The following is a 20,277-nucleotide window of genomic DNA, read 5'->3' as shown; positions in this document are numbered from 1 at the left end:
AAAATTTAATTATCGGTCAATAAAAAAATGTTATATACTTAAAATTGTTGGATATATTTAAATATTGTTAAATTTATTTAACATTTTTGCTAGTTGTAGTATCCCGCAGCACTTTTATTGTTTTATTTATTTATCCAAAGTGCCGTTTTACACTTTAAAAAAAAAAAAAAAAAAGAAATAAATTGTGTTACACTGTAATAATTAAAATATCTACATTGATTATGCTGTTTTGGCTCGAATGGCGGCACGTTTCGATGTGACGGCCTAAAAAATAAGAATTTATCAGGATAATACAATATCAATATTAAATATTTGAGAAAAAACAAAAATAATGGATGAAATTATTGGAAATTAGTAATAATTGATCTTATTTATCGAAATATGTGATTTGAATGGTAATGAAATTGAGATTTATCATCAAAATTTGGTATAAAAAGTCAAACGGAATGAGTTCAATGGAATTTTTGATCTTCACTTTATAAAATTGACCCAACTACTTCCAAAGTTTTCCATGAAAAAGGCACAATTCATCAATTTAAAAGATGTAGAAGATCTAAATTGGACATTTATGGCCAAATTTTTATCCCTGGCAATCAAACAAAATGATTTCAATGGAATTTTCAATGTTCGGGCTGTGAAATTGACCAAACTACTTCTAATTTGAATGTTTTCCATGAAAAAGGCACAATTTATCAATCTACAAGATGTACAAGACTCTAAATTGGACATTTATGACCAAATTTTGATTCGAGGCAATAAAACGGAATGATTTCGATGGAATTTTCAATGTTTGGGCTGTGAAATTGACCAAACTACTTTATCAAATGTAGAAAAATACAATGAAAATCATAAATATCATCAATATAATGGAAATTTAATCAACCGTTGAAGAATATCATAAAAATACCATGAAATTAGTGGAAATTTAATGCCATAAAATGGCAGTTTCTACCAAATTTACCATTGAAATAAACTTCAAAAACCCCGGGATTCCAAGATGAGACTCAAAAACATAGATTAGTTAATAAGAAGACAATTTTTTAGGAAAAACTTCATCAGGTGTGGGAAAAACCACCAAAAAAGTAGTGAAAATTTCATTATTTACAATTATTTATTATCAACATTGACTTTAAAAACCCACAAATTACAAAAAGGCGACCCAAACCATTCAAGACTTGGATAATATATAATATAATGATTTGTATTTAAAAAATACAATTGAAATTGTAAAAATTTCCTGTCATTTTTTTCCAAATTTTTTATTCGAAATCCCACGAATTTGAATGAAAAGACAATTTTTACCCAGAATTTTACCAAACCCAAATGAAAAATACACAAATCTCTGAGTTATGTAATGATAATACAATTTTCACTAAATAATGTCTTTTCCTGACATTTTTCAAATCAATTTCACAATTAATCAACTTTAAAATCCATAAAAACAACGAAATTCATCAAAATTTGCCAAAATATCAACAAAAAACCTTAAATAAAAACTACTAAAATGAAAAATAAAAAAATATACGAACCTGGAAACCTGATTTAATACTAGCTACAGAGCACCTTGAACCACAAGTTTCACACTGTAAAAAGAACAATCTCGTATCTTTTTGTAGAATAGTATCTGGAGATCTACAAGTATGACAGGTGACATATTCTTTAATATACCTGAAAAATAAATAAATAAACAACCGATTCAAATACCACCACGATTTTTAATACCTCCTAAGCACATTCTCAATCTGTTTCTGCTGGAACCTTCCTTTAATAATCAATTGGCTATTACCGTCCACGGACCCGCTGGTACCCAATTCAGCCAACAAGAAATCCAAGAGATGCTTCGGTTGACGATGCAACATCTTGCAGATTTCCGTAAAATTAGCAAACGACGTTTTTTTAGCGCCGATTTTGACGACTTGCGGTGGTCTCATGACGAATTTTTGTTTCTTACCTGCTGCCATATCGGGATTTTTATCCCTCATTATTTCGAAAGCGCGATTTAATAATTCGTCGTAAGTATAATCCCTATCGGAATTACCCCATTGAGTAGAATTATCGTCTACTGTTAAAAGAAAAACAAAAAAAAATCAATTATAAACAAAAATCACCCACGTCGTCGCATAAAAATTTAACAAAAATATTTACCTGGTTCCACCACACACTCAACCAATTGGCAGCATGTTAACAACAAATAATTATAACAATATATGTTTACAAATAAATATTTCACTTCAACACATTGACTGCCAAGACAATTTGCAATAAATCACATTATATCATTAAAAATACTAATTTAAATACAAAGGTATCACCAAAACATATAGAAAATGTAGGATTTTTAAAAAAAATTTATCTTTCAATTGATTAACGTAAAAAAATGTTGTGGAAACAAAATTATTTTCAGTCGTCAGTAAAAGTGTTAAAAAAAATTAACAAATTATGTATTTACCATTTTCGAGATCTTCATCCTTTTCCTCTGTTTCTGCGATCAAATCGTCCAAATTCTTCGGTCTTTTCGTTTTCTTCTTCTTCTTGGTTCTACTGAAATCCATATCCAAATCGAATGAATCATCAATACCTCCATCGTTATCCCCAGCACCATCCTGAGTGGTTTCGTTTTTATTTTCGTTCGCAGCATCACCATCTTCAGTAACGAAAGGTTGTTTTTTCTTTTTCTTCTTCTTTTGTTTCGTAAAATCTAAATCGATATCGACGTTACCGTCATCTTGATCTTCATCATTTTTTGATTCGCGAACTTCAGTTTCGGGACTTTCGTTATTTACTTGTTCATTTTCGTTATTACCTTCTGCTAAAGCAGCGTCGATATCGAAAGTCTTCTTCTTTTTCTTTTTCTTCTTGAGTGATGGATCGAAAATCTAAATAAGAGAAATACATTCTGGAGATTCAATTAAATTACCAAATAAAATGATAATTTAGTTGAATTCTAATAAAAAAAAATGATAAATTTTTCAAAATTATAAATGTACAGTTTATATTTATACATTTTATTTAAATATTGGTATTAATTTATCAGCATATGCCTATAATAGAATCATTAATGGATTATTTATTTTAAAACTTACTGCATCATCTTCAGACATTGTAATAGACGCTAATAAACACAAATATCTGTTTTACACTAATATATAGCGTAAAATTTTATAAATATGCACTAAATAGAAATATAACTTATTGCATCAGCCAAATTGTCAAAAATCCACATGGGTAAAGACATGTCAATGTCAAACCGGTGAATGTCATTTAAAACTAAGCAGCTGCGTTCCGCTTAAACATTATAAATCAATTTTTTTTTTCAATACATAATATTGAATATATAAAAATTTAACATCTCACAATTTGAAATCATATTTTTATATCTACAAAAACATTCGATTGAAATAAATTTATATAGTTTATACTTTTGGAAAATATCGAATAATTTATTGAACGCAGCTGACTTATGTCAACGTACTATTGTGTCAAATTTTATTATACAATTTATTTTCAAAGTTTTTTAATAGTGCTTTATCTGTTTTAATAAATAATTTTTGAAAAGTATGTCAGGAGGTGACGGAAAACTACCAATGTCTTATTTAATTCCCAGTCCTATAATAACGAAAAGAACAAGAACACCATCAGTGTAAGTAAAAGTGTAATAACATTAAATCAATTAATTGTAAATTAGAAAAATTCTAGTTCTGAACGAATTGTTAAATCTAAAACACTACATGGGACGATAAAGGAGTTTTGCCGTGAGAAAGGACATGGTTTTATAAGTCAAGAAGACGGATCTGGCGATATATTCGTACACGTTTCTGAGTAAGTTCTTAATACTGTTATTTTATAAAACTATTAAAAATATTTTCAGCATTGAAGATGAATACGTTCCATTACCAGGGGATCGCGTGAAGTTTCAATTGTGCCCGATACCGCCGAAATTTGAAAAATTCCAAGCGGTTCACGTGCATATTGTCGATCTTAAACCTGAGGTACACAGAAAATGGGACAATCTGTAGGTATCTTTTTCTACTTTTTATATCCACAAACTTTGATGTAAATTTAATTTTTTTTATTTTAAAATAAACATCCTCGAGTAATTTAAGAATTTTTGATTGTTTTTTAAAGTTTTTCTCACATCAATTAGGGTACAAGATAGTCTAGAAATAGTGATTATGATACATTTGTATGGAATTTTTTCATTTTTACGAGGACAATAAAATTTTCAGTCAAAACTAACTGTTGTGCTTTTAATTCATTATAAATATCATTAACCTTGTTCTATTCCAGTCAGTATTGTAATTATATACATTTTATACACATTTTTCATAGATAAATATACAAAATTGAGGTTATACAAGTTTATGAAATAATAGATTTGTAGAATATACAAAATTTTTAATCCTCTATGTGATTTTGTTAGTAATTTTAGTTAAATAATGTATTATGATGGTAAATGTCGTAAATATATATTTCAGAAGAATTGAATTGTGTTTTTTTCCTTAATAAATTTTTTATCAAAACAATTTGTTTTTTTTTTCTTTAAAAACCTCGAAAATTAACGTAAATCAAGTTACTTTTCAACAGTTTCCTAAAAACTGTGGATTTACCAAACAATTTGGCAACAGTGTTTTATTCTACAATCGAATATTTGAGAGATTTTTAAAAAGTGGTTTAAACTATATAAGTACTTTTAATCGTTGGTGTTGACAAACAAGATAAATCATAAAGAAAAACCTAAAAAAGGCGTAAGGAGTAAAAAGTTGAAGAAAATACATCTAATTAGATACAAAAGTATCACAATTTTTTTAAATTAATATCACATTTAAATGTTCGGTTTAAACCTGCCGCTAAAACTCTCATACTAATATGGCGGTACACTGACGTCATTATGTCAAACTTGTAAATAAGTTTTCTATGACTTTACCTCAAACGAGAGTCAGCTAACAAATGACATTCATGAATTTTTTAGAATGTTGACTAATTAGTGATGTTAATTATTCCGACTTTCCATTCAAATTTTTATATTAAGTACTACTAAAAACTATTCATCTAGTAAGAAATTAATTCTTAATATTCGGCAACGTCGCTTTAGATGTTTATTCACTTTCTCGCCCAAAGTAGCAAACATTTTTTATAACTCTGCTAAAAGCCAGTTCTCATTACTAATTGATTAATTATTGATTTAAACACCTTACTTTGTTACAGAATGAAATATAATCAACATTTATTATAGGTCGTTTCCAGTAAAATGATTCGAGTCGTCGGCCACATTGTTGTGGTGAAAAAACAAAAAATTTATCTGTTTTTTATACAGAATTGATTGTTTCTAGCATTTTTGAATGAAATAAATAGTTGTGACAAAAAAACATTTAAAACCATTATTTTAATGTAAAACGCGATATTTTTCCACAAGACAATTTGACAGCTGGTTGTAACTTCATTCCAAAATGATATATTCATAAGTTCAATAGAAATAATGAATTTATATAAGAAATGTATCCAAATATATCAAAATAAGTTGTAGGATTAATTCAAAACAAAAAAATGTTATTTTAAAATTAATCGGCAGAACAAAATTTATTTTTCATATCGATCATTTTTATTCATTATATCTGGCAACCTCGCGCTGTCATGTAGCGAATATTAAAAGAGCAGACATATCGTATCCGATGAGGATAATTTGGTAGATTTTTTTTCTAATTTCTATAAATTGATATGAAAATAAGTATTATTTATCATTTTATATTTCTTAACGTAAATTTCTCTAATTATTTTTAAATAATTAGTATATTTTAACGGTGATGTTAACATCAATTGTCATATATTTTCTGTTTAGATAAAAATTCTAATTTTTCAAATCAATTAATTAGAAATACGATATCAATATATAGGCACAATATTTAACTCGAGAATTTTTCATCAGTTTTCCTGTACAAAAAAAATGTTGATATAGTATTAATTTCAGCCAAAAGTATAGGGACGGCTGTAGGTTTTAACGCTAACCAATTTGTAACTATTGTGATTAGGACTTGGGAAAATGAAACAAAATACTTAATTCACATCTTTATTAAAAAATTTTAGTGAAAAATTGAAAAAACAAATTTAAAATGGACGGAATAATAATTGAGATTCAATATAAAATCAGATCTAAAATTGAAAATAGTATAAAATTAATTATTATTACTAAGGCTGCCTTGTAAAGGCACTTGTTATACATTAAACTCATTATTCAAGCTATAGAAATTTCTTGTTCATATGCACGAACCCCATACTGATAAACCTTTCTATCAGGTAAAGCAGTATGGCGAGTTTTACATATTACAGGGCCCCATTTCAACATCACCATAATCACCCCCACTATGAGAAACAATGTAAGTGCGCAAGTTGCAGGCCAATACAAATGAAACATCTTAAATGTCGCTTTCCCGTTTTTGCAATTCCAAATACTGTGAAGGCAATTTTTGGGAAGTAGCCGGTTGATGTTCTGAATAATACACAATTGGTTTTTGAATTTCAATACCTTGAAGTTCTGTGTAGTCTAATGATGGTTGTTGATGAGGCGTAGACGTCCAAAGAGATACGATCCAACGATTACCTAACAAAAATATCTGAAATATATTCATCCACACTCATAAATAGGTCATTATTAGTTTACCTGTATATCTGTCTTGCCAATAAGCCGAATGTCGTGAACAGCACCCTAATACAACGTTGAGTAATATTAGAATCAGTACAATTATCGAGCAGATTGTAACAGTGATATAAAATGGGGTGAAATCTCCGTATTCGGGTTTTTTGAAGTATTTGCTGTTTAAATATTCGTATCTGTGATCAAGAATTGAAGACATGGCAAGTCATCTAAACTTTTTGTAGTTGAAATTTTTCCAAATTATATCTGAAATATTTGGAAATTATCTAACTTATAATTTTTATAAATCAGATTAAGTTGACGAACTTATTTTTTGGGCGCGGCTATTATGAATCATGTAATGAATTAATAATTAATCGAGGGTTATTGGTTAATTATAATAACTCAAATATATTAATTAAGAATATATTAATATACAAATAATAACACAATCTATTATTAAACATAATAATAAAAATACTTACGTATACAACTTAGTTCACACCTTTTCTACAATGAAAATAAACAAGCAGCTGTCAATAGTGTCAATTGTCATTAGTTCAATAGATAAATTATATTAGAGCAGAGGCAACAATCTTTAAATTATTATCTGTTTGTCTATTGGTATTTAGGAGATTGTGTTAAAAAAAGGAGATAGACAGGACCGAACTTTTTTTATTCTTAATATTGATTATTTAATCGTATATAAGTAAAGTAGATTTTAAAATATAAATATAAGACAAACGATCATATTTAAACACATGATTTAAAATCATATTATTATTCTATAAGGATCCATTATATGAAAACATCAAGAACTAACTTCATAATATAATTTATTTGTTTATGAGTGTTTAACTACGATTTTTGGTAAAGCTGGCGGGTTACCGGGGCAATTACATGCTGAATTAGCCTAAAATGTGTAAAAAATTACGTGAAAAAATAATCAAATATCGATTAAATACAAATAGATCTGTATGTATAACTAAAAATTTTAAACTCACTTTGAAATTTGGATAATATTGCTTTCCAACTGTTCTTTGAAATGTTGTTGATGATTTTACTGTACTAGAGGGACAACCAAGGGTCTGTAGGACAAAGTTAATGATGGAATCAGTTACAAAATGTTACTATCACTTACCCTCAAATCAGGAGCAGATTTCGTCGAGTTATATGATGGAGCAAATGTCTAAAAAATAATTTTTAATGAGCAGCGTCCACAAAATTTTAGATAAATGGTATTTTTATTAATATACCACAAAAAAATGAATCTCGGATGAAAAATGTCTTGTTTTAAATGTTGAAATTCTATTTACAGGTTTAATTTTTTTACAAAACAATTTGGGAGCGTCTATAAACAACATATTACAGTCCTTTTGGGAAACCTCTCCCTCTTGGCTTAGCTTGGTACTTTATAGACGTTTCCTTTGTAGATTAATTGATATATTTTCATTACAATAAAAAAAAACTTACTGATGTAGATGAAGGATTAGACGAAACGTGATTTGTTTTATCATTTTTCTAAAAAACAAATTTGAATTTCTTAAAAATCCGATTGTATACAAAGCATTTTTACATCATGAAAAGATTTTGTAAGTAATATTTTAAGAATTATGAAGCCGATATAAAAAATAAGCAAGTACAGCTCTGTAAATATAGCAACGTGTAATAATGTAGAGAAATATCATTGACATAAATGACTTTTTATAGTTGGTTATGCAGCTACAAATAATTACGTGTATGTTAAATTAATTTTTGATATTTATAAATCGTCTAACGAAAAAGAAGAAAAATAACTTATACTCACAGATAAGTTTGTATAAGATCTTGAACCTGTTGTATTTTTTGATATAATCTGTAAAAAATGAAAAGAAACAATGTGTTTACATCGAATGAATGTAAATTTAGTAGTAGTGGTCGTTAATTTCGATTTTTTTCATATTTGAATAATCTTTCTTACTTTTAAGGAAGGTGGATTTTTAACTGCGTTAGATTTTATGCTCCTGTTAGATGAAGTATTTACATTCTCGCCGTGTCCATAATCAATGTTCTTAATGGATATCTGGAAATTTAACTGATTCAAAATTACGAATACAGATTATCGTACGATAATTAATTAGTTACGTACGTGAGATTCGAAAGATTTTTGGTGAAATTGAGACGATTTCAAAGTAATCACTGCTTCACTAACAAACTACAATGTAATAATAGAAAATATATACATAAATTTATTTTAAAATGCTTTTTTACTCACCTGAGGCGTTTTCGATACCCCGCATTTTGATTGGCAACTCATAATATATAATTTTATCAACTTTAAATAAATGTTAAAACTTTTTAAAATCAAACTTGCCAGAAATTTACCGATTCCGAAATAATATCAATTTTTTGAGCTATAAAAAAACTAGTTTCTCATTTGATACAAAAAGCAGTTTTAATTTGAAAAATTAAATCAAACAAACTGTATCATAAAAAAATCTCGTCATGCATGTATATCGTGACCTGTATTTCTTATGTGTATTGTGTGTTGTCTATACTACTACTATAAAATTGAATCAGTGAACGAACTATTATTTGAATTGAAGAGAAAAAACAGTTTTTATTCTTTTTATTTTTTTTAATCATAAACTACATCGGGTTATTTATGAAATAATACATCTCACAAATGGCCTCTACGGATTTACAAACTTATTCGCATAAATGTGGCTGAATTTCGTTGATGCAACGTTGAATTTCCTCCTTTAATGCACGCTTGGTTGTTGGCATTGTTGGCGTAGACTAGTGATTTCAAATAACCCTATAAAAAGAGAACTAATTTGTTGTAGTGATTCAACGATTATTTTGTTTGAGAAAACTAAAAATACTTTTCTTAGTTAAACAAAACAATACGATTTTATATCAAAGAAAAACAATGTCTCTTTATATGCGTGTTCGTTCTTCTGCTTTCGTTCCACCTGCCATCTAGCGAGTATCTTCAGAGATTTTTGAGTAGCATTGAAATCATAGGTCGCCTACTATTAGGCAACCAAAGTGGACAGGATTTGAATAAAATGAGCCCGAATCACTAAGTACCAATTCTGATCACCGAAACGTATCATGCAGTAATTGAAATGTTTCATGTAGCACCGTCGTGTTGAAACCACGCCCACATTAATTTTCTTCACAGTAAAAGATTATTTTGTATGATGTTCTATATCCATTTATACTAACCCTTAACTGTCAGCTGTCGATTCGTTTTTTTTTCTAGGATTGTCAACATTTTTCTTTATAAATGGCGGCAAATTTTAATCTTGCGTTAAATTTTGGACACCTTTTAGTTATCGTCTCGATAAATACCAAATTTAATGACCTAATATACTAATGATTCATCATTAGAAAAACAATAAGTACATTATTAATGACGAAACGCGGTTCTTTTGTCTTCTTAGCAGTAGTCGGGGCTCTGTATAATGCCGTCGTTAATAATCTAGTGCATCAAAGTTATTACGAACGTAACGCAGACCTTGAAACAAACCCATCTTACAAATAATTTCATAATATTCACATTAACATATCACGTATTTTAAATGTTCATGAAAATTAATCTATATAGAACAGTACCATATTAAACAGGGTGAGTTATAAGGAACTTTGCATATTTTTATCGTTATTGAGGCTACTAAAATGTGTTAAATCTTGCATAAACTTAGAAATTCCAGGACCGGCTTGGGAAAAATCAAATTAGGGATTCGTATTGAATATTACAAACTGTATAATTTCTTTTTTACTGCTATAAGTGATTTTTGTAATATATAAGTGACGAAAGAAAACGACGTTCAATTTTTGGTGAACAATCAAAATTTCAGAAAAACATCAGGTTTTTAGAAAAGTTGCAAAAATTTTTATAGAATCTAAGTGATTTTTTTAGAAAACCAGTTTTTAGAAAATGTGGAGATTTCTTAAGAAGCCCTCAGAAATTTTCAGACGTAATTAGATTTTGAGGAATTTCTAGAAAAACGCCATTAATTTTTAGAAAATGTAAAAAAAAGCTTCTGGATTTTCATAAAAAGGGAAATTTCTGAAAACAAATGTCCAAAAATAAAGAAATGGCGTCGTTATTTTTCGACAATCTACTGAAATTTTTGAAAAATAAAAATTTATTCTTGGAAATTCATATTTTTAAAAATACGACCGAAATTTTTAGAAAATATTAAATTATACAGGGTGCAATATCAAATACGAATCCTTGAATAAATCTTTCCAAAGCCAGTACTGGAATTTCTAAATATAGTTAAATACCAGTCGAAAGCTGGATCGCATCATGAAAAAATTTAAAAAACCAAATGGTCAATTTCATAAATCACCCTGTAAATTAATAAAGAAGAAGATTTATCACTTTCTAGTACCTTCATTATATGGGGGCACTACATATGGTAAAAGTATGCAAAGTTCCTTTTGACTCACCCTGTATTATAAAATTGTCGAATAAATTTGTGATTTATCGCTCGATTGACCATGAGTTTTTCTATTTGGGTATTTGATTAATAAGATAATTTAGTTTATTTTATTTTGACGCTTTAAACGGTTCTTATAATTATTAATATAACACCCCGGTGTCTTATTAGTTATCACGAATACATTTCATTTAATTACAACACAAATTATTATCGATAATTTAGCTGGAAGTTTGGTATTTCTAACAGCATTCGAGAAATATTAATTTCGATTTAAGCAAGGTAAACCACCATCGCCAACACCGAAATCAATCATCTATATGATCCTATTCATTATACTTGTGCATCCTGATGTCATTTACAGTCATAGAATATTGTTTTCTTAATTTACTATTTAGTAGAAAAAAACGATGTCTTTATCTTTTCGTAAAATATTCACGTAATTTGAAAGTAATTGTCAAAGTAAATTATCTAAATCTATTTAAATTGTTATGTTCGTAAATGAGTTTTGTATGTATCTACATTGTTGTCATGTCTAGTATTTTTTTTATAAAAGTAAGAAATTAATACATAAAAATTGTTATAATACTTTATTTATTTTCCTTTATCTCAATACAATTTGTACAATAAACAAAGCTATTCTATTTGATAATTATTATTAGATAATCTATAAATTATCAATACATTAATCGAAATATTATTAGGTTATATTAAATTTATGTAAAACTAAAAAGTTTGACATCAGTGTATTTAAACGACACCATTTTAGGCGATTATTCGCGTTGTTTCTTCACTTTTATATTAATATTGAATTATCATCCCGAGTTAACGAGACAGTGGCGTTACATATTTTGATTAGTTTCTACGAAAGCGTACATTGATTTATATCATTAGAACGTACAGTTTCTGATATTTTCCATTCACGTAAAATAAATGAACCTTAGTTATTCTGTATTAATTTGCGAACTATGCAATAAACTCAATTATCCAATTATTTTACAACATAATAAAGTATGTTCTTATTTTTAACAAAGGTTACCTGTCCGAAATGATGTAAATCAATGGAGATGAGAAGATTATTCAATATAATTTGTATTCAGTAGTTGATGTTTATAACAATATTGAGTAATAATTGTTATTTTTAGAAATAATAATAACTTTTCAACTAATTTCGTTCGACCTAAATTTCATGATACAATTCGATTTTTTTTTACTTGATTTTAATAAAAATACAAATTACAAATTAAATAGTGATAATATACGAGGTATATTAACTTAACGTTACGTTATTGAAGCGAGTACATAACCTTGAAACTTTTTTTTCTTATAGTATCATCCCTGGTTCAGTTTCTGTTACGTATTTATCAATTAGTCCCGCTGTTTAAATAAACAAAAAAGCTGAACCACCTTAAGCGATTCTAACAAATTTATTTCGTTATTTAAATTTATGATTTTCCTTCGACATCGAGGGAATTTGTTCGCTAGAGGGTAATTACTATATACCATTGAAATCCAATACCATTATTCATTACTATAATGTAATTAAATATGAATTATGGGCCTAAAAAATATTATTTCTTATTCGTTTTGAATTTGTCTAAAACCCTATTTTATTTGTTTATATTAAATATTTCATTATTATCCTCAAGTGTTTTTCAATATGGTTTCCATTGCATCAGCAAACATAATGCTAATTTGAAAATAACTATTTTCTCCAAATTATATAATAATTATATAATCAGTGCCGCTACTGGAAGGTACGTAAGCAGTCAAACGGCGCGTTAACAAAAAAGGCGCTAAATCTCGGTAGTATATTCCCTCCACATATAGAAATAATTTCACAGTGTTATAAAAAACTAATTTAATACTAGTAGTTGTGTTTTTAAAATAATTAGAATAAGTGAAGTGGTTTAAATAATTCAGTTAATATGTATATAACAAAAAAGAAGAAGAAACAACGATAAATAATTTTGTAAGTAATAATTTATTATTTTCAACGATTATATTCATTAATAGATGAACTTTTTTCAACAAATTCACGATGTAAATCCAATTTAAATAAATTCTTATTGATCTTAAATATTTTCTAGTAGCAATAAAATTTAATAATATGTTTCTGGTAGATTAATTATTTTCAAGACGTGTAATGTGTTCATCATATCCGCGATTGCATACTTATACAAATAACACCCAATAATGAAATCACAGTCTATATGGTAACACACTAATTATTAACGTGACCTTATGCAAACACCTCTTATAAGTTGAAATGTCTTCGGATATAAATCTTGTGAGGATTGCCAACTACAGACAAAATAATAGATAGTTATTATAGTTTATTAAAAAATGAAATTAAATTCGTAAAAAATCGTAAGGTTAGACACCTTTCAAGGTTCACAAAACAATTTTTAGTAAAGTATATCGAGTTTCTCATTCCGATTGTCAATATATTTTAGGTTAGAATTCAGATCTTCACCTAAAAATTCACTTTTACTTTCATTATATGAAGTAAAAATGCATCTCGTAATACTATATTATATTTATAATACTCGCAATTCAAATTAACATAGTACTCAATCTCTTTATTATTCCTAACGAATATTTTCAACTAAATTGCTTTTTATATTTTTGTTACAATCAAAAACGATTCCCATAACCTTCTATATAATTAATGATATAGGTTCGGACTTTCATTGGAATCTTAAGACAAAACCGGAGGTACAAAATCTAGGTTAGGTTAGATAATATCAGAAGACAGTTAATGTCAAAACAACATGAACAAATAAAGATAATTCGCCAACGATGTAAAAAAACTGCGTTTTGTTACGATTCATAATATATCCAAATGAAGAAAATTAATATAATGCTTTATTTAATTAGATCGAGATTATTTGTACAATTTATATCATTCGGGTTATTGTACTACCGATTTAGTTCGGCTTCTTTTTTTCAATTGTTCAACAGAACTACTTTTAAATCGCAATGCTTACATTAGTATTGGTAATAATTTTTTAAATATTAGCAATAAAGATTAGTGCGAAAATAATTATACTAAAATAACAATAAATAAGTAATTTCAATAATCTATGAAATAAATTTGACATTGGCTACAACGAATTTAGTTAAATTTCTTTTTAAGCAATTGGTATTACTGAACTTCTATTTGACTTATATCATTAAGAAACTATTGTCATGATCAATGATAGAATAACAGCGTTGCCAAGAGTTATTAGATAAATTCCTATATAATAAAGGTCAAAAATTCTTAAACAACTACGTTTTTACGACCATATTTTTTATCTCCTAACCTTAAGTTTTAGACCAAGAATTGTTAAAAAAAATACGAGGGCTGCTCGATAGGTCCACCTGAAGACATTGTTTCAATTAACAGGAATTGTTAAGAATATTACGAGGGCTGTTCGATAGGTTCGCTTGAAGAGGGAATATTCGTATTTACTGTGCTATTTTTGTAAAATTTTCACTAACACAGTATACGTATGTCTTTCATTAGATTATTTGAAAATAATGATGATAATTATTGAGAAGTATTAAAGGTTACATTACATTGCCGAGGAGCAAAAAATAGTTCTAATACATTTTCAAGGATGGTAATAATGATTTTATGTTGAAGTTGTTGAATATCAGTCGTAATCAATTTTGAAATACCTTCGTGAGGGATATGGGAACCATATAAAGAATTTTATTATCTATTTTTTATTATTTCTAATAAAATTAATTGTCAAAGCAAAAATTACAATATGAAAAATGTTTCTCTGTACCAAAATCCTCATCAACTGTGCCTAAAATCGTACTCAATTGACATATGATTAAATTAAATTCTATTTACAAACGATCTTTAATTTACTGAACGCACCTCGTATATAGTTGTAATAAAAAATCCGCCACGTCATTTTTTTTGTTATATTGAATTACATAAGTCAAAAGAAGGTGCACTAAGAACGAACCTCCAGATGATTCTCGACATTTAGATGGAAAAGTGTATTACATTTTCAAGGATACTGATTCAGGACAATCACTATATCTGCATTCGATTCACTATTATCAATGTTTAGAGAGTGTAATCGATATTAAGCTATAACTCTAAAAATACCCTGTATATATATATATATATATATATATATATATATATATATATATATATATATATATATATATATATATATATATGGAAGACCCTGTATCGTTAAGAAAACTTGATTATTTATAATTATTATCATTGATAGTATTTTTAGTTCTTATTGAATTGAAATAATCCTTATGAACCTGAACATCCTTGGTATCTGACTGTTTAAAGGATATATTCCAAAGTGTGTGAACTGCAAGTCATCTTAAATACATGTATTCAATAAAAAAAATTATTTATCGACTATAGGATGAGTTTGATATCATTCAGATAACGTATATTAATAATCCAACGATGAAAAGTGGAATTCTTTTGCTTAATACCCTTTTTAAACGACGAGAAAATCAAATGGGACATGACATAACCTCACATTTGGAATAGTTATCGAAATATTTAAATTATTGTAACATAAAGACATTTTACAATTAATCTAATGATTAATATTCTACACTGTGACTTTTTACACAAATTTGACGGTAAAATTAAATCAATATAGTGTTGAGTATACGGGGTTTGTTCGAAAAACTTTCAGACTAAACGTATACAGTTGTGTAAATTGCAGAATGAATTAAGCACAAAATTATTATTAAATATTTGTTTTTGAAAGATAAACTTTTGAGCACGGAATTCAAAGATGATTCGAATAATCTAGATCTACTGAAAATGAGCTTCGTTCAAAAACAATATGATGTAGTCTAGTGTTTCTTAACCTAAAAATGTAGTTGTACTACAAATTTTCAGATCGAACGTTTATTTTCCAGAGAAATATTGTTTAAAATGAATTTTGGGTTGAAAATTTATTAGACAATCTTCGTACTAGTACTTACAAATATAGTTAGTACCTATCGAAGTGATTTATACCTGAACCTTGACATTTACAGAATAAATTAGTACCTAACACGAGAATTGTTTTATTTTTCGTTTCTTAAAATTTAAACTATAATTTCCTTATTAAATTTATACCAAGTAATTCAAGGCCCAAGTATAAATTCGTTGTTCTGACGCAACAGTGAAAATGAAATTTTTGAGAATTAACTGAAATTCCAGTATTATGATAGTCCAGTAAACAAGGTTAAAAATATGGATTTGCGTGGAATTCTAGAATTTGATTCTATTTAACCTTAACTTTACAATCTAGCCTATGCCAGTATGTGCAAATTATCGTAAGGGGTGATAACTACCCCTTATTGTCAAAATTAAAAAAAAATAAAAATGAACGTATTTAGAAAGTTGTAAAACTATTTGTAGGATTACTATTGGTTTGGAATATATTGAACCATCGATTTTTCGAAGGGAAATATTCAAAGGGATCCAAAATGGTACCAATCAAACGCTACTATAAACTTTGAAACGTCATATTTCGGTTAATTCTGAAGTTTAAAAAAAATTAAGAAAATCAAAATTTTTAACAAAAAAAAACCCAACTTTTTGTTCTGTGGTAATTTTAACGTATCCTTCACATTTTTCGAATTATTTTTAATAAAAGATAATTTTTTTAAAAATTAATTTTCTTTCAGAATCGAGCTTTCCAAACCATTCAAACTTCTTGATTTGAATTCAATTAAAGTAATTTTTTGGAATTTATAACATTTTATTTCAATTAGGGTGGAAATATCAAGGGTAGAAATGACGTTTTTTCCATGAAATCTTATTTATGTCATAACTCTGTTATTTTATATATTAAAAAGTCTTATAAAGTCTCATTCGAATGGTTTTTTTGAGATCTTCAAAAAAGACTCAATACATTTTTTTCGTAAAATTGACCCTTTTTGAGTTATTTTGAAAAATCGATTGTTTTTTCAATAACGAATAAGTCAATTGATTTTTCGAGAAAACCCCGTAGAATAATTTCTGCTTAGAATACTTTTTTGATCTAATTCCACGATTAGTTTCAACAAAAAACCACCCTCAGAGTAAAAGCACAAACCTGCATAGGGTAGATTTTACTTTTTTAGGTATTCACAACCCACTGTTAAACATTCGAGTAAATCGATGGAAATTTGAAGCAAAAACCGTTGTTCACTGGATTAATATCACGAATCGACTGTTTATCATGAGGTTTCTCTTGTTTATATGATTCCAATCGAATATTTCGAACCGAATATGAATTTTGCACGCTAAAAATATTTCAGTTGATTCCCAGCTATATTCCATCAACTAATTTCATTTTTTTTCTCAAAATATACTCAATTTTGTTTGAAAATAACACGTGGGTATTGCGTGAACACGATAAATATCGAATAGACACGACAAAAAATTAACGAAATTTAGAAATCAGTGATTTTACAACCCACTGTTAAAACTTCAAGTAAATCGATGGAAATTTGAAGTAAAAACCGTTGTTCACTGGACTAATATCACGAATCGACTGTTTATCATGAGGTTTCTCTTGTTTATATGATTCCAATCGAATATTTCGAACCGAATATGAATTTTCGACGCTAAAAATATTTCAGTTGATTCCCAGCCATATTCCATCAACTAATTTCATTTTTTTTCTCAAAATATACTCAATTTTGTTTGAAAATAACACGTGGGTATTGCGTGAACACGATAAATATCGAATAGACACGACAAAAAATTAACGAAATTTAGAAATCAGTGAACCCCATTACGAATAATAGCCATATGCATCAGTTTTAATTTAGTCACAATAATTAATTCAGGGATAGTTCTAATTGACGGGTATCACTATATAATGTAGCAATAATCTTCACAAATTGACGTTACATAAATATTATTAATATTTAAAAAAAATATCAGTAGGTTGATTGGAGTGCAATACGAATTTTTCGATAATAATATTACTCTTCGCAGACCTACCTAGTATGTTATAAATAATTCAACAAATACGTTACCATCGACCAATCAATTAATAAATCTGACCTTCCTGAGAAAACAATGGAATTTATCGTACAGGGACGTACTAGATACAAACGATAAAAATATGAATAATATTTTTTTTTAGTGTAGGTTATTTCTTTTGTAATACGAGACAACAAAGCTATAAAATAATTATTATCGATCATCTATTAAAATAGTTAATTTAGCTGTTTTAAAAACTTATAGAGAATGGAGAATATTTTGTTATAAAGACGACAAAACATTTGAGTCGATTTCAGAAAGAATAAAAGAGCAGTTGTAAATGTTTTTTAGTGTTAGTTCGACAAATCGGGTCGTTAAAATGATCGAAAATGCTAAATATTTGTCTATGGTTTCTTCAAAGTGTCAAATTCAATAAATTACGGCACTGTTGATATGTGATTTTTAATTTCAATACCCTGTATATCAGAAAGATTATTTTTTTCTAGATAGATTGACCTTATGAACTTAATATTTGTATTTTTTTTAATATGATGTTTTAAATAAGTGATATAGCGCTACCTTTTTTCACAAGGAATTATAATATAAACTATCGATTTATGAATTACAAAGTTTTTGACTTTATTACTTATTATTTTTCGAAATATAATACTTGAAATTTGCTATCGATTTCTATTTTTGAAAATGTGTAGCTTTTTGTTGTAGATATTCGTAATTTATAAGATCGAAATTTAGCGCAACCTTTTTTCACCATAACACATAGTAACATAATTGGATTGATTATTTTTTTGAGGTATAATGCTTTAAAAAGGTCTTTAATTTCTTTTTTCAAGTTGTACAGCTTGTTGTAATGAATAATCCTAGTTTTAAGAATTAACGCTACTTTTTTTTCATTTAACACATAATAACATAATTATATCTTGCAAAATGTTTTAATATTCGGCGTTACCTTTTTCTACATAACATAATTATTTCATTCTAATCGTTTGTCCCGAATGTATTAAAAATCATCTATAAACTTTGGAAAAATAAATTAATAATTTTTGATCATTCTATGATACTATTTTGATTATTTTCGTATTTCAATACTTTAAAGGGGCCCTTTAATTTAATTTAAACCGCTTTTTGTTCTGAATAATATTTGTAATTTTAACATTTAGCTTTAGCGTTACCTTTTTTTATATAACACATTATAACGTAATTATCAATCAATCAATAGTAAAAATGTTTTGAAATTATCACGAAAGGTAAATTAACACTTTCTGATGATTTCATTATAATTTTATTGAACTATAATCTTCAAAATTACCCCTTATTTCTTTTTTTGAAAGTGTACATTTTTTAGTTGTATATATTTGTAGTTTCAACATTTGGCGTTACCTTTTGTACAGCTATTTGTTATAAATATTCGAAGATTTAACATTTGACGTTACCTTTTTTTACATATCACTTAGTAACATAATTATTTCTTGCTAATCGTTTGTCCCGAATCTATTAAAAATCATCTATGAACTTTGGAAAGATAAATCAATAATTTTTGATTATTCTATGACACTATTTTGCCAAAGTTCAATACTTCAAAAGGGCCCTTTTATTCAATTTCATTTATTTTTAAAAATTATACCGCTTTTTGTTCTGAATATTTGTAGTTTTAACATTTAGCGTTACCTTTTTTTTATATAACACATAGTAACAATAGTAACATCAATCAATTAATCGTAAAATTTTTACCATGAATGTTTCGAAAATTATCAGGAAAGGTGAATTGATAATTTCTGATGATTTAATCATTTTTTTGAAATATAATCATCATAATTTCTTTTTATTATCTGTAAAGCTTTTAGCCTAGTTAGACATTTTTAACATTTAGCGTTACCTTTTTTATAATAACACATAGTAACATAATCATATCTCATAGAATGTTTTCAATGAATGTTTTAAAAGTATCAGGAAAGGTAAATTAATAATATCTGATGATTTCCTTATCATTTTTTTGATATATAATCTTAAAAATTATAGTTTTTCAATTCTCTGTCTAATTATAGATATTTGTCAATTTTTAATATTCAGCGTTACCTTTTTTTCTCAATAACCTGCAAAACGTTCGTTTTGAATCCCAAAAAATTATCAACAGATTTTGTAAAGGTTAATGAACAATCTACTATGATTTTTTATTGTTATTTTGGTTATTTTTTCTTAGTAATTCAGCTTTCATTTCTTCTTTTGAAATACCACATCTTTTGTTTCAA

At 27.2% G+C, this 20,277-nt stretch overlaps 4 protein-coding genes across 5 annotated transcripts; 1 reads left to right on the top strand and 3 right to left on the bottom strand.

Annotated features, from left to right (window-relative positions):
- Nucleotides 1–33: 33 nt before the first annotated feature.
- Nucleotides 34–3,259, bottom strand: LOC130441830 (eukaryotic translation initiation factor 2 subunit 2). The gene is made up of 5 exons (XM_056775632.1): nt 3,084–3,259; nt 2,450–2,876; nt 1,723–2,062; nt 1,530–1,668; nt 34–264 (listed from the first exon to the last, which is right to left on the bottom strand). Exons 1-5 carry the CDS (start codon nt 3,099–3,101, stop codon nt 220–222), a joined length of 969 nt encoding a protein of 322 aa, XP_056631610.1. The 5' UTR covers nt 3,102–3,259; the 3' UTR covers nt 34–219.
- A 186-nt stretch (nt 3,260–3,445) lies between these two features.
- LOC130441827 (cold shock domain-containing protein CG9705) lies at nt 3,446–4,485 on the top strand. The gene is made up of 3 exons (XM_056775629.1): nt 3,446–3,640; nt 3,697–3,819; nt 3,869–4,485. Exons 1-3 carry the CDS (start codon nt 3,558–3,560, stop codon nt 4,014–4,016), a joined length of 354 nt encoding a protein of 117 aa, XP_056631607.1. The 5' UTR covers nt 3,446–3,557; the 3' UTR covers nt 4,017–4,485.
- Nucleotides 4,486–6,050: 1,565 nt separating this feature from the next.
- LOC130441610 (uncharacterized) lies at nt 6,051–6,409 on the bottom strand. Its single transcript, XM_056775365.1, has one exon. It carries the CDS (start codon nt 6,407–6,409, stop codon nt 6,230–6,232), a length of 180 nt encoding a protein of 59 aa, XP_056631343.1. The 3' UTR covers nt 6,051–6,229.
- LOC130441609 (uncharacterized) lies at nt 6,051–9,054 on the bottom strand. Of its 2 annotated transcripts, none has more exons than XM_056775363.1 (10): nt 8,883–9,054; nt 8,757–8,822; nt 8,589–8,702; nt 8,436–8,483; nt 8,102–8,149; nt 7,770–7,817; nt 7,633–7,716; nt 7,114–7,138; nt 6,656–6,700; nt 6,051–6,595 (listed from the first exon to the last, which is right to left on the bottom strand). In XM_056775363.1, the coding sequence occupies exons 1-10, from the start codon at nt 8,922–8,924 to the stop codon at nt 6,411–6,413; spliced, it is 705 nt and encodes a 234-aa protein (XP_056631341.1). In that variant the 5' UTR covers nt 8,925–9,054; the 3' UTR covers nt 6,051–6,410. The 2 variants fall into 2 exon arrangements, with proteins under 2 accessions (XP_056631341.1, XP_056631342.1); XM_056775364.1 differs by having other exon boundaries at nt 8,589–8,690; nt 8,883–9,049.
- Between the last annotated feature and the right edge of the window lie 11,223 nt (nt 9,055–20,277).

Source organism: Diorhabda sublineata, chromosome 3 (assembly GCF_026230105.1).
Source record: "Diorhabda sublineata isolate icDioSubl1.1 chromosome 3, icDioSubl1.1, whole genome shotgun sequence".
Classification (NCBI taxonomy): Eukaryota; Metazoa; Arthropoda; class Insecta; order Coleoptera; family Chrysomelidae; genus Diorhabda; species Diorhabda sublineata.
The sequence above is the reverse complement of the archived record's forward strand: the minus strand, read 5'-3'. Positions and strand labels throughout refer to the sequence as shown.

Coding starts and splice junctions, on each gene's coding strand:
- LOC130441830 (XM_056775632.1), bottom strand. Junction 2,063..2,449: donor GGATGAAGATCTCGAAAATG/GTAAATACATAA, acceptor TTCTTTTAACAG/TAGACGATAATTCTACTCAA. Junction 1,669..1,722: donor ATTGAGAATGTGCTTAGGAG/GTATTAAAAATC, acceptor TTTATTTTTCAG/GTATATTAAAGAATATGTCA.
- LOC130441827 (XM_056775629.1), top strand. CDS start 3,558: ATGTCAGGAGGTGACGGAAAACTACCAATGTCTTATTTAATTCCCAGT. Junction 3,641..3,696: donor AGAACAAGAACACCATCAGT/GTAAGTAAAAGT, acceptor GAAAAATTCTAG/TTCTGAACGAATTGTTAAAT. Junction 3,820..3,868: donor ATATTCGTACACGTTTCTGA/GTAAGTTCTTAA, acceptor AAATATTTTCAG/CATTGAAGATGAATACGTTC.
- LOC130441610 (XM_056775365.1), bottom strand. CDS start 6,409: ATGTTTCATTTGTATTGGCCTGCAACTTGCGCACTTACATTGTTTCTC.
- LOC130441609 (XM_056775363.1), bottom strand. CDS start 8,924: ATGAGTTGCCAATCAAAATGCGGGGTATCGAAAACGCCTCAG. Junction 8,823..8,882: donor GGGTATCGAAAACGCCTCAG/GTGAGTAAAAAA, acceptor ATTACATTGTAG/TTTGTTAGTGAAGCAGTGAT. Junction 6,596..6,655: donor TTGGCAAGACAGATATACAG/GTAAACTAATAA, acceptor TATTTTTGTTAG/GTAATCGTTGGATCGTATCT.